Source organism: Otolemur garnettii, unplaced genomic scaffold (assembly GCF_000181295.1).
Source record: "Otolemur garnettii isolate 467f Iridium unplaced genomic scaffold, OtoGar3 scaffold00041, whole genome shotgun sequence".
NCBI lineage: Eukaryota > Metazoa > Chordata > Mammalia > Primates > Galagidae > Otolemur > Otolemur garnettii.
This window is the reverse complement of record NW_003852436.1, coordinates 14,331,692-14,344,190: the sequence shown is the minus strand read 5'-3', so window position 1 is coordinate 14,344,190 and position 12,499 is coordinate 14,331,692. Positions and strand designations below refer to the sequence as shown.

At 35.6% G+C, this 12,499-nt stretch overlaps 2 protein-coding genes across 2 annotated transcripts in view; one reads left to right on the top strand and one right to left on the bottom strand.

Moving 5' to 3' along the window:
- Nucleotides 1-6,796, bottom strand: part of FGB (fibrinogen beta chain) — a 7,891-nt gene extending 1,095 nt beyond the window's left edge. The window contains exons 1-7 of the mRNA XM_012805414.2: nt 6,655-6,796; nt 3,929-4,120; nt 3,250-3,433; nt 2,058-2,285; nt 1,393-1,506; nt 918-1,043; nt 419-704 (exon numbers count right to left, since the gene is read on the bottom strand). Of these exons, the coding sequence (XP_012660868.1) occupies nt 419-704; nt 918-1,043; nt 1,393-1,506; nt 2,058-2,285; nt 3,250-3,433; nt 3,929-4,120; nt 6,655-6,762 (1,238 nt within the window). The 5' untranslated portion in view covers nt 6,763-6,796. The remainder of the gene's footprint in view (nt 1-418; nt 705-917; nt 1,044-1,392; nt 1,507-2,057; nt 2,286-3,249; nt 3,434-3,928; nt 4,121-6,654) is intronic.
- A 903-nt stretch (nt 6,797-7,699) lies between these two features.
- PLRG1 (pleiotropic regulator 1) overlaps nt 7,700-12,499 on the top strand; it is a 24,343-nt gene continuing 19,543 nt past the window's right edge. Inside the window, exon 1 of the mRNA XM_023513437.1 lies at nt 7,700-7,764. The gene's annotated coding sequence lies outside the window, so the exon portion shown is untranslated. The remainder of the gene's footprint in view (nt 7,765-12,499) is intronic.

Here is a 12,499-nt window from a genome sequence, read left to right as displayed (position 1 = left end):
TTTAGCAGGCCCAGTCTGGGCTCAAACACGCCAGCTTTGGTGTATGTAGCCTGTTCCCTACTCACTGAGCTATGGGTGCTGAGCCCAAAACGTAGGATTTAATATATACATTACAGAGCCATACATATTTATCTACATGCTCTTTACTCACAAAGTAACTGTACTTGAGTTCCAGTTCTATCTCTTGGTAGTTGTGTGAGTTTGGGTAAGTCACTTAATCTCTCTATACTTTATCTGTTAAATGAGAATAATAATGTCTACCTCACAGTTGAAAAACTTTAAAAGGATAGGTGAAGAGCTAAGTATAGTGATTGAGAGTGCCCATCAAAGGTAGTTAATATGTTAGCTGTTAATGACTCTGAGCCCTGATATTTGGGGGGGGGGCTTTTAAAGCAGGGGCTAAGAAGGCAACGCCTACCAGCCATCGTTGTCCCTGTCATACGTGCTGAAGAACATGCCGTTGTGAATGGTCATGGTTCTGTTTTCTCCCATCAGCTGAGAAGCTCCATCCATGAGGGCGTTTCCGGCCATCCCTTTGTACTTGTTCACCGAGAGCTGGTATTTGTTAGCCTCGTTCTGGACGGTGAATCCCCCGTAGTGAGCCTTGGCCTTATCTCCTTTCCAGTCCTCCATCTCAATCAAAAGCTCTGTGGGTCCCATCCTGGTAAGCTGGCTGATTTTATCATTTCCAAGCCAATACTCACCTAAAGGAAAAATAAAATAAAAGCTCACCAAAAACAAAACTTCTGGGAACCAAAAACTGTCTTTCTTTATCTCTATCTTTCACATTTTGTCATGAAACTCTTCTTAACTTCCTAAAACCTAAAAACAGACTCCCAATATTGTATGTTGTCTTAAAGGGGAAAAAAAATCCCATTTTATATAGAATGATTTTATTTTATACTCCCAGTTTTTACCTGGAAGGCCACAGTATTTTTTCCCATCTGCGCTGGTTGCAATATTTCCAAATCCTTGTTTATAAGGAGCCCATTTCCTGCCAAAGTCAACACTACCATCTTGACGGTTCTGAATTACTGTCCATCCTTGTGTTGACAGAAACAAAAACAGCATATGTTAACCAATAACAAGTAATAATTTCACTTTGAAAAGAATGTCTGAATCCCCTATCTTTTTCATTCGTTTTATACCTACCTTCATTTGGTGCTATTAAATAGTTATAATAAGCAAATGAACGTGGGAGGAAAACACTTATAATCTTTGGAAACTTCAAGTGCTTTATCTTACCCCAAATTATGAATCATAGATGTTTTAAAATTTTTAAAATATTGGATTAAATTCTGAATCAAATGGGTCACTGTCAGCCTATTCTCTAGCATTTTATGGTATCAAAATCATTACAGAATGATAGGCCAACAGCTGTCAAATGCTTACCTCCATTGTCTGTGTTCATATCACAGTAAACTCTGTATGGTGTGACAGAACTGTCAGGCTGAATGAGATACATTTCAGATGTTTCACCTCCTTTCCTGATAATGTCCTCACATTCTGTAAACGTAAGATAATACATTATGTTCAGGGGCTTATGAAATAATTACTTAGTCTTTAGTCTCCAATTCTTTAAGACAACTGATTATGTAGGTTACTGAAGGATGCTTTAAAACAGACATTTGATAATAATAGTATAGTAGAAATTGATCTTCCATTTAGTGAAAACCAAATTCAGTTCTGAGGACTTCTGTTTGCCAAGAGGATGAACAAAGCCCCTCTCCACCTTTAGCGTGCTAGGTTATCCATAAACTGCCAGAACACACGAGACGGAGAACGTCCTCCACCTCTCCATGGTCCTGACATTTGTTCAAGCAAGTGCCTAATACCCACATCAGCCATCCCTGGAAATACCACGATCACTATACTGTACTCCATCCTGCTCAGCAAAACTGGTGAATGCAACAGGCCAAGCCAAAACAGGACCTGCTAAGGGTATCTAGCAGTGGATGTACTACTGTCCACTCAACATTTGTTTTCTTCTAGTGGTCTTATTTTTAGAGAGTAAGTTCTTTCAGAACCCTAAAGAACCGTGTGTATCAGCTAGTTACCTTTGCCGGACACGACAGGAACATTGCAGCTGATAGTGCATGGAGTGCGGCAATATTCCATCTGAGCTAAGACATCAGTTTCTAATTTTTGTATTTTGCTTCTCAGGTTTTCCAGGATTGAACGGAGCACACGAAAGTTCATTGGAATATTATTATTCACAGTCTCCTCTATATATAACCGGTGCTTTTCCAATTCTACAGAGTACTCATTTATTACATTTTCATTATCTGAAAGAAAGAAGTTATAGAGTAAACATCAGCATTTTTGCTTATAAAACTAAGTGTATTTAACTATCCAACTATGACTTTGATTTTCTTTGATTAAACTAATAAACAATAAACTACCACCAAGCCGTCCTGATATGCAGTTGTATGTAGGAAAAATTAGTTGGTCCATGGCACATAGAAATTCCCATGTAGCCTAACTACTATACTAGTAATTTACCATCAGTATAAGCTAAAGATTACGTCCAGTAACAAATACAATACTTTTTTCTTTTATTCCTGTAGTGAGGAAAAGGAGGAGAAAGCAGTATTTGGGCCTTTTGTCCCAGCAGTTCAACATCTTATGTGGTGGATATACTTGATTTCCTTATCCATCCAACCTAAGTATAGTCATACCTTGAAATGTGTAAGGGAGATGTCATGATTCTTTTGATTTCTTTGAAAGATGTCCAAATTTGGGTACGTTACTCACTGAGATGCTTATGCCAGGCTCACACACTAGCTGATTCCTGATGACGAAGCCAGTGGCATTCAACATTCAGAACTCAAGACTCACAGGGTAAGTATCATTACCCACAGCACAATTGAATATGTTATGGATTACATGCTCATATTTAAAACCTCAAATCTTGACTCTATAAAGGCTGAATCCTTTTTTTCACTGTGAACATTATCTTCTGAATCACAAGTTTCTTGTATATGAAAATTTAGGAGTCAGTGAAATTTTTTCTAAGAAAACATCCTTGCTGATACTATCTGGGGCATAAGAGTTGAACAGCGCTAATCTGGTGAGTTGCAAGTAAAGGGGCCTAAGCAAAACTATGGGGTAATTCGGTGCATACTGAAAACATTATGAATGCTGCTTAGGCTAATCTGGAAATGTTACTCTCATGATCATATGTTCTCATAGCACTCTAACTTCCAATGTTATAAATGAGAATCCAACAGAAAGTGCGAGGATATCTACCTTTCATTTGCTTCTGCCTCTTTTGCCATATTTCTTTTAGCAAATACATATGCTGAAAGGTGGAAGTGGAGGTCTGGTGAACAGAATCCATGTTGTTGTGTAACTCATTAACACTGTTTTTGACTGATCTTTCCTGTTTTACCAAAGTTTCTTGCAGCTGACATCCTGTAGGACACAACACCCCCTACAAACAGAGAAAATACCAAGCATTAGATGAAGGATTTGGGTTATGAATATTTACTACATATTAAAGTAGCAAATAGTGAAAATTCAATAATATGGATTAGTCAACATAAAAATTTGTTATTTTATCTTCTTTACATAAAACAAGATATTCTAGAGTTATCATCAGACTCTCATGAAGATTAAAAATCCCTTATCACAGGAAAAATGTTATTAGGCTTTTAGGTTTTCCACCGAAACAAAACAAGTGGGCAAAATATGAAGGGAAAGGCAATACTTACATATCCTAATTTGTAATCCTGGGCCCAGGTCAAGGAAAACAAGAAAGGATACCTCAACCAAAGGCCTGATAAGTTTATGCTTTGAATTTATTTCCAAATAACCAACAAAGTGACAATGACAGTAATGTGGGTCAATGAAACATTAGGAGGCCATGATGAACATGGGCTTTCTCTGCATGGGAGACCCACCCCTGAAGAACTATCAGGATACCCACCAGGTCTGGGTCAGCATGAAGGCAGCCTCCAGCATCAGGGGCTTTTCTTTCTACTTTGGCTTTGGAGGTAGCTACTTTGCCTGGACGAGCCCGATAGCCGCCTCCACTGAGGGGAGGTGGGGCAGGTCTCAGGCTGGGAAGCTCTTCCCTCTTCTTGTCAAGGGGTCGATGACCACGGGCATCCAAATGACTCTAAAGAACCAGGCAGAAATGAAATGTAGAGTGTTACAGAAGATTTGAGATGTAAGTATTCCAACACCCTCATTTTATAATTGAACTTATCTCAACCCTGACGATTTGTTTAAGGTCCATCTGCTGGCTAGGTATTAGGGGACAATCATTTACTGTTCAGTAACAATAGAAAGACCAACTGCACATAAAGCTATTGTATGGTGTAGTTTTTAAGGCGACAAAGCTGCATTAGATTAGGAATAGTAATGACCTCAGATTTCTGAAACCTATACATTAGAACACGCAGAAGTGTCAATAATCTATACTGTCAAGAAGAATGAATATTCTCAAGTCACTTGGGTTACTCATTTCCTACAATTATCATTAATCATTTCCCCAGTCTCAATTTTTATAAATCAAAGATTAATTATATAGGCTAACTCCTATATAATTAGATTTAAGAGACAATAAAGACTTAGTAAAAATAAAACCTACTTAGAACTTATTTTGGATAAGAAAATCTTTGACTCTAATAAAGGTCTCTGAACCAGACTGCCTGAGTTGACATCCTAACTCTAGATTTAACCAGCTAAGCCTTTGAGCTAGTTACTTTATCTGCACCCAGTTTCCTCATCTGTACAATAAGGATAATAATCATTTGTACCAGCCTTTGAGATTAATGTAAGAATTAAATGACTTGTTGCATGTGATACCCTCAATGTAATCCTTGACACATTATGAGTGTTCATTTTTATTTTTATCGGTATCACACATAATGGATACCAGAGTTTAAGTGGCTTCTGAACTGCTAATTTTACTTTTATTCTTATCTTCTAACAACAAAATTATTTTTTAAACATTCTCTTGTAATTTCCTACCTGATTTCTTTATCAATTACTATGACTTTCTCATATTTAAAATAGTTCTCATGGTTTGTGCATTGTGATAAAAATCATTTGCTAACTTAAAAAATATTACATCAAAATATAATAAGTGGAAAATGCACATTGAAATAGCAAAGTTTTGGCTTAGATTAACTACATTATAATATGTTGTTTTTCAGTAGCTATACCCCTAGGAGCTTAATTATAAATTAACAAATGATAAGATTTGAGGCAACAACTGAGCTTCCTTGCAATTTTGTTGACCCAGAAAGTCATCAGATGAACTCTATTTTGAGTTTTATTGTCATTTTTTCATTAAGTTATAACATTATTTAACATTCAGTAGGATGGTGCTAGGATTAGAACCTAGGCAGGTTGGTTCCAGGTTCTCCTGCTTACTCTGTCAACCACAAACACTCTCACTGTCTCATGATTTGGAAGAGATGGACATATTTCATGGCGAAGACATGGTCCCAGCCAGAGCTCATGCACTCTAACACACACTTCATGAAATGCAATTAACCTGTTTATTACAAATAAAATTATAACCAAAGAAAACTATCATCTTTTCATTTTAGAGTATCACTAAAGAGATAGCATGGTCTGGCTTTACTAGAAAAAAAAGGACATTAAAAAATACTTAAATTATGTGGCTATTTGGGTCTATAAAGACAACTTATTGAAATAATCTCAAAACTAGGAGATCCATTGTAGACCTTAAACTATTAAACTAGCCCTATGAGGATTCGTTGGTAAGCGGGGATGTGAAAGTGGTTTGCAAAGTTTTACAAAAATTTTACATGTTCTTTACATTTTTCTTACCTCATGCGATTAACCAGACAATTATCTTCTTGTATCTACAATCGGATAATTAAAGCACTTACATTCCCTTCAAATTCAACAAATGATCCAGAACAAATCAATTCGGTTAAATGTTACTGTGCATTCTTATTTCTAGTATGATGATAGTGTGTCACATATAAGAAATTTGATAATTACACTTAATTTTTTTAATACTACAAGTTAGCAAAGATAATACTTGAGAAAAACCGTTCAACAATTAAATTGGACTGAATAGTGTTTCATGACCATTGATCATAACAATACACGTTAGCTCTGACTTAAATGTTCTCATCTGAAAAAAAAATACTTCATTTCCTGTTATTACACTTGATCTATTCTGCTTTTACATTTACTTATAATTCACATTTATAAACAGTAATCTCACAAGCTGTATATTACCTTCCTTTACCTTAGCCTTTTTCTACCACAGTCTTTTTCTTTTAAAATACTATTCTTTTATCATTTAATAGCTTATACTATTTTCAAATTTTATCCTCTTAATCATAATAATGTGCTTCTGGGACTAAATGAAAATCATAGAACTCAGGATAACAAGTGAGAAAAATACATTTCATGTTAGCTAAGCCATCTGTGTCCTGGGAAAATAAAAGTTATAAACCAGAAAACAAGAAATTATTTTGATTTATATAAGAAATGCTATGAAACATTCTTTAAATAAAATAGTAAGTCACTGAGATTAATAATTCAATTTCACAACTACAATCAGTGCTAATTTCATTAAAATAACTATTAACACACCATTCTGATTGTTATATTTTTATATTAGTAGCATTAGTAACAACAAAATAAATTTTTTATAAAAATCACCTCTCCGTCGTAGTCATCAAAATCTTCAGAATTAACTAAAAAGACACACAATAATAGCAACAATAGATGTTTCATGGTTTTAAATTTGTGGAAGTTCCAAGAAACCATCCCTTGTATGTAGACTTAACTGAGAGATCTTCAATCCTATATATACCTGGGTCCTCTGCTAGGCATGACTTTAAAAATGGTTACCTGCCCTGGGTTAATATTTAATCTTTTGTATCACTTGTTGGCTGAACCATTTTATCACTTAAGCAACATCTTCCCAGCAAAACTTATTTACTTGTCATACAACTACTGGTCTCTACTGGCCTAGTTTAGCTACATCAAAGTTCTCCAATTCATTTAATTGGACAAAAATGATAGGAAAGTAAGATATTTCCCCAAAAAGACGTGTATCTCTTTTCTGGTAAACTAATCTAGAGGCTGCACAAACTCACAAAGAATGTGTGGGAAAAGAATATTTTTAATTTAAGCCAAAAAAACTGATCTACTCACAGGATACCCACTAAAATTGTAACTCACGGATAATATGCCATAAGTGTTTATATTTTGAGACCCTCATATAACTGTGTTTTAAAAGAGGCCGTAAAAATCAAGAGTAATGTTGTATCAACCTGTGTTTATCCTTTCTTTTTGACATTCATCAAAATAGTAAAATAACAATAATATCATTCATATCCTATGCTAAAATAAACAAACATCATAAAGGAAATGTCCAGATTCCTACTTTTTTTGCTCTGAACAGCTTTCATATTTTGTCCTTTATTAATATAAGTTAAAATGGTCACCAAATTCTAAACTTTCTTAAAATAGTGGATCATAGATTCCTAAATCAAAATTATTATTATAGTGATTGACTACATATTTAACATTCTATTTTATCATTAAATGGGTTGTTGTTTATAAAAAATTAATGTTATTTTAACACTGGTGAAGCCTTCCTTCATCTACTTCAGTTAATGTTCTCACGAACTAAATGGAACCCACTTTCCTTTATCATTTGCTATAAGCCTCCAAATCCGCCTCTCTCATCTGTTCGTTTGTTGCAATCTGGATTAACAATCTTTACAAGAATCAAGAAGACACAAGTCAACAACCCATATTCCAGTAAGTGTGTTGCTTCAGATCACTTTCTGCTTGTGTTTGGAAAGGAAAACATTCTTCTACATTTAAGAAATTATTTTATTGGAAAGATGGCAGGTTATCTGGATTTGGGTTCGGAGTGTGTTTAAACAATGCTTTGAAACAGAATCTTGATAATGGTGTGAGACTCATGGAAAGTTCTTTCTTCTCTTGGTAGCTTAGGCTGCATTCCTAAATTCTTTTAACTTATATTTATACTATAGAGAAATAAAATATTAAGTTTAAATTTAAAAACTACTTAAATCTTTCCACATTTGTGTTCCATTTATTAGTACTAAGTATTAAAGTACTATACTTTAAGATTATTTTCTTTAGTTTTAATTTTTTTAAGGGATACACAATCTGACAGAAAAAGCAAATATTAATATGTGTATTGATTAAAATTATGCATAAGTATATTTTCCTCCAAAATACAACTGAGAAAAAGTTTGTTTTAATAATGTGGACAGGATTTTATTTTAGCAACATACAGATTCTTGCTGATTTAAAAAGAACCATCTGTTAAGAAGACTATAAAATTTTTTTGTCTTTTGAGCTAATATACTATAGCTACATTTTCAATCACTGACATTTTATCGCCTAGCTGTAGAATCATCATTTAACTTCCAGAAGTCTGTCATTTTTTTGGTTTCTGCTAACATATAACAGATTCTTGTTCAACATTAAAATGAAAGTTCCTTTACATTCCTGTTTTGTTCTACCCTGGCATTTTTGCCATCGCCAGAAAGAAGGTGAAAGAAAATGAGGATATATACTCCGTAAGAGCAGAGACTTCATTCACTTTTACTTAAGAGTTTCCCAGGGCTTCCTAAGTGACGGGCAGTGTGTTAGGGGTTGAGAATATGCTGGCAAGTAAGAGAGACATAGTAGGCATCCACTCAATGTGGTGAACTAGCTTTCATTGATACATGCCTCAGATGCCAAACTTTGATCATCGTTTATCTTATTTAATTTTTGAAACTAAGTTCTACAGATGATGAAATTGAGGTTCAGAGAGGTTAAGTAAACTACCCTAGAGGATATAGGTAGTAGGGCTGGTAGCAGAACTTCACCCATAACTGTCTGACCCTACAGTCTATGCCCTGTGCCTGATATTTTATTTCCCTGTTATTTTTTGTTTGTTTGTTTGTTTGTTTTTTGCCATCTTGGGACTGTTGTATCTCAAACTAGCAAGCTCATTCTTAGCCCTTTCTCACTGATACCCTCCACGTGGGGAGATGGGTGCAGATATCCGTGTCTGTGTGCGAGGCACAGGCAGTGCGGTGATAATAAATTGCTTTAATTCTAGCTGTTGTTAGAGATGGGTTTTTTCCCTATGCAGTTGTTACTATCTATACTTACCCTAATACTCTAAATTGACTAACTAATATTACAAAGTAAATAATCATGTTTTCAGAGAAGAAATATTTTGCAGAGACTCCACTTACTAAAAACTTCGATTTTTTAGAATGTTGATTCCATTGGTGGAGGAGAAAGGGAGTACTATTTGTTCAGTTATGTTTTGAAGTCAACAGTGCAGTGTTCTTCACATTAGTTGATATTGTTACATGAGTCAAGGGCAGTAAATTAGTGACAGAAAACAGAGATACTCTGTCCTGCCAGCAGCTCTCTGGTGCGAAGGGCAAAGACTTGTGGGCACTGATTGTCAGTCTAGTTGTTAATACTTTTACAATTCATGTTAGGCCCATTTGACATAGAACTAGGCCTTTTAGGCTATGCAACTATTTATAGAACACTTACTTTGTGGCAGGTGGTGCACTAGAGGCCATGGATACTAGAGTGAAGCCTTGTTATAGAGGGAAAGACAGAAAATAAAAACTACTTCCAATAACTTAGCTGAGACTAAGACAGGGGAGGTGAAGCCTTGGTAATTTAGGGACCTAATCTCCTTTAGGGGGAAATGTACTTGAAAGGAAAAGGGCTTTGGATTTAAAACTTTTGGTTTGAATGACTGTGTGGTTTATATCATATACCTGGCCCGTAAGTGCTATTTAATAAGTATCTGTTGAGCAAGTGTATGAATGTATAAATGAGTGAATGAACAAAATGAATACTAATTATCTTTGTCTAAATAAGTATAGGTTTTGAGATACTATAATAAGTCATTGTTTTCTCTGTGTGTGTTTTTCTTGTGTTGCCTTGACCTACAGCTTGAGAACCATTATCCAAGGGGAAATTAAAATAAATACTGAAGAGTCACAGCTCAGGTAGGGCCACAGTGTTGGGGGCAAGTCTGAGACCAGTGTCCAGTGACACCGGCAATTGGTTAACCATCCTAAATGGGCAAGCCTATAGCAGGGAAGAGCAGGAGAGACAGACCTCCATCTCTTGTGGAAGGTCTCCCTCTATCGACTTAGAAGATACCAGTTTTCTTTTCCTTCTTTTTTTTTTTTTGAGATTAAATTAGCCTGACAAGTATTATCTTTAAAATGAGTCAGGCCAGATCTTCTTTGTGGTAATATATTGAGATAATGGTGGGGAGAGAGAAAACTATTTTTTCCTTTCCCAGAATATTACAGGGGTACAAATGGTTTTGTTACATAAATTGCTTTTGTAGCATTTGAGTGAAAGTTGTAAGTGTGCCAACCACGGAGTGTGAATTGTACATATCAGGTGTAAATTTACCCATTCCCTCCTCCCCTCTTCTACCTATTTGAATATGCTGAGTGTTATTTCCATATGTGCATGTAAGTGTTACATTGATTAGTTCCAGTTTAATAGTGAGTACATGTGGTGTTGGTTTTCTATTCTTTTGATTCTTTTGATACTTCACTTAAAAGAATGGTCTCCACTTCCACTCAGGTTATTATAAAAGGTATTAGTTCACCCTTTTATGGCTGAGTAGTACTCCATGGTGTACATATACCCCATTTTGTTGATCCACTCCCATATTGATGGGCACTTGGGGTGTTTCCACATCTCTGCAGTGGTGAGGTGGGCTGCTATAAACATTCAAGTACAGATGCCTTTTTTAATAAAGTGCTTTTTCCCTTTGGGTAAATACCCAGTAGTTGGATTGCTGGATCAAACGGTAGGTCTCCTTTTAGTTCTTTGAGTTATCTCCATACTACTTTCCATATAAGTTGTACTAGTATGCAGTCTCAACATCCACACCAGCATTTGAGACTTTTTGATAAAAGCCATTTTTACTGGAGTTAAGTGATTCCTCATTGTGGACTTAATTTGCATTTCCCTGATGATTAGTGATGCTGAACATTTTTTCATGTATTTGTTGGCCTTTGAAAAGTTCCTGTTCATATCTTTTGCCCACTTTTTAATGGGGTTGTTTCTTGCTGATTGGTTTGAGTTCTTTGTAGATTCTGATTTTCAACCCTTTATTGGATGTATAGCATGTGAATATTTTCTCCCACTCTGTAGGTTGTATGTTCACGCTAATGATTGTTTCCTTGGCTGTGTAGATGCTTTTTAATTGGATCAAGTCTCATTTCCCTCTTTCTTTCTTTCTTTCTTTCTTTCTTTTTTTTTTTTGTTGTTGTTGTTGTTGTTATAATTGCTGAAATAGTTTCATGTCTTAAGTTTTGGTCTGTTATCCATCATGAGTTAATTTTCCTGAGTGGTGAGAGGTGTGGATCCTGTTTCAGTCTTCTGCATGTGGTTATCCGATTTTCCCAGCCATGTATTGAATAGAGATTCTTTTCCCCAGCGTACATTTGCTGACTGACATAGAGCATGGCAATAAAGGATGATAGGATATTTTCTCTTTCAACCAGATGCAGATCACAAGGGCTAGACAAAAGGCAGGGTTGGTCTTCTGCTTCTACCACATTGAAGCTCAAAACCACAAGGAGTTGGGTTTGGGGAGGAATGGGGCTCCAGTGGTCTTGTCAGTATTACACTCTGACCCTCTAACCACAGGTGACGGGACTCTTTACCCAGCCTAGCCCTATCAGTTCTCAATTCCTGGTTCTCTCTTCCAATTTGATATTGAGGATAAGGCGGGGAAGCAAAGACTCAACCAATTTTATGGACATAATATTTATGGTAGCATTCCAGAAAGAAAGCCTGTAGCAGGACTAAACAGAACTTCTAAACTTCATTATTTGATTTGTCACAGTCAAATATATGTGACACCTGATGCCCTTCTGGTATCACCAGCCCCACTTTTCCTTTTATTGAGTTAGGCTGAGATGGTTTCTGGTGGTTGTGAGAAAATTAATATCAGAGTGGCTGTCTTATTGTTAAGTACAAATTGCTCATCAGAAATAAGATGCTGTATTTTCCAATAATGCAATGAATTTCTAAAAGTGTTTACATATTAAGTGTATGGTACAAGTAGTAAAACTCTGAGGAACGTGGCAACTCTTATTTTATTTTAGAGCACTTTAGTAACATTCATTCCAAAAATCTTTCATCATTTAATAACTTTAAAAAAAATAAAATTTATAAAACTTTCTGTAAAATGTTCCCAGGATTGGTCAAAGTTTAACTGAATTTTTTTTATGAAATGAGTTACAGCTTGATGAAAAGGGGAACACAAACACACTTTTGGAAAAATATTGAACCTAGATATCCATCAAGGAAAGCCAGAAAGGTTGGTTTCTATTAACACAGATATTGTGTTAGGGAAGGGGAATAGTAAATATCGTCATTCTTTCCACATAACAAATGGGTAAGAACCAGCTGGGCAGGTTGAATGGGATGGACAATCATGTAGGGTACAAGATTTAAAATCCCCCCT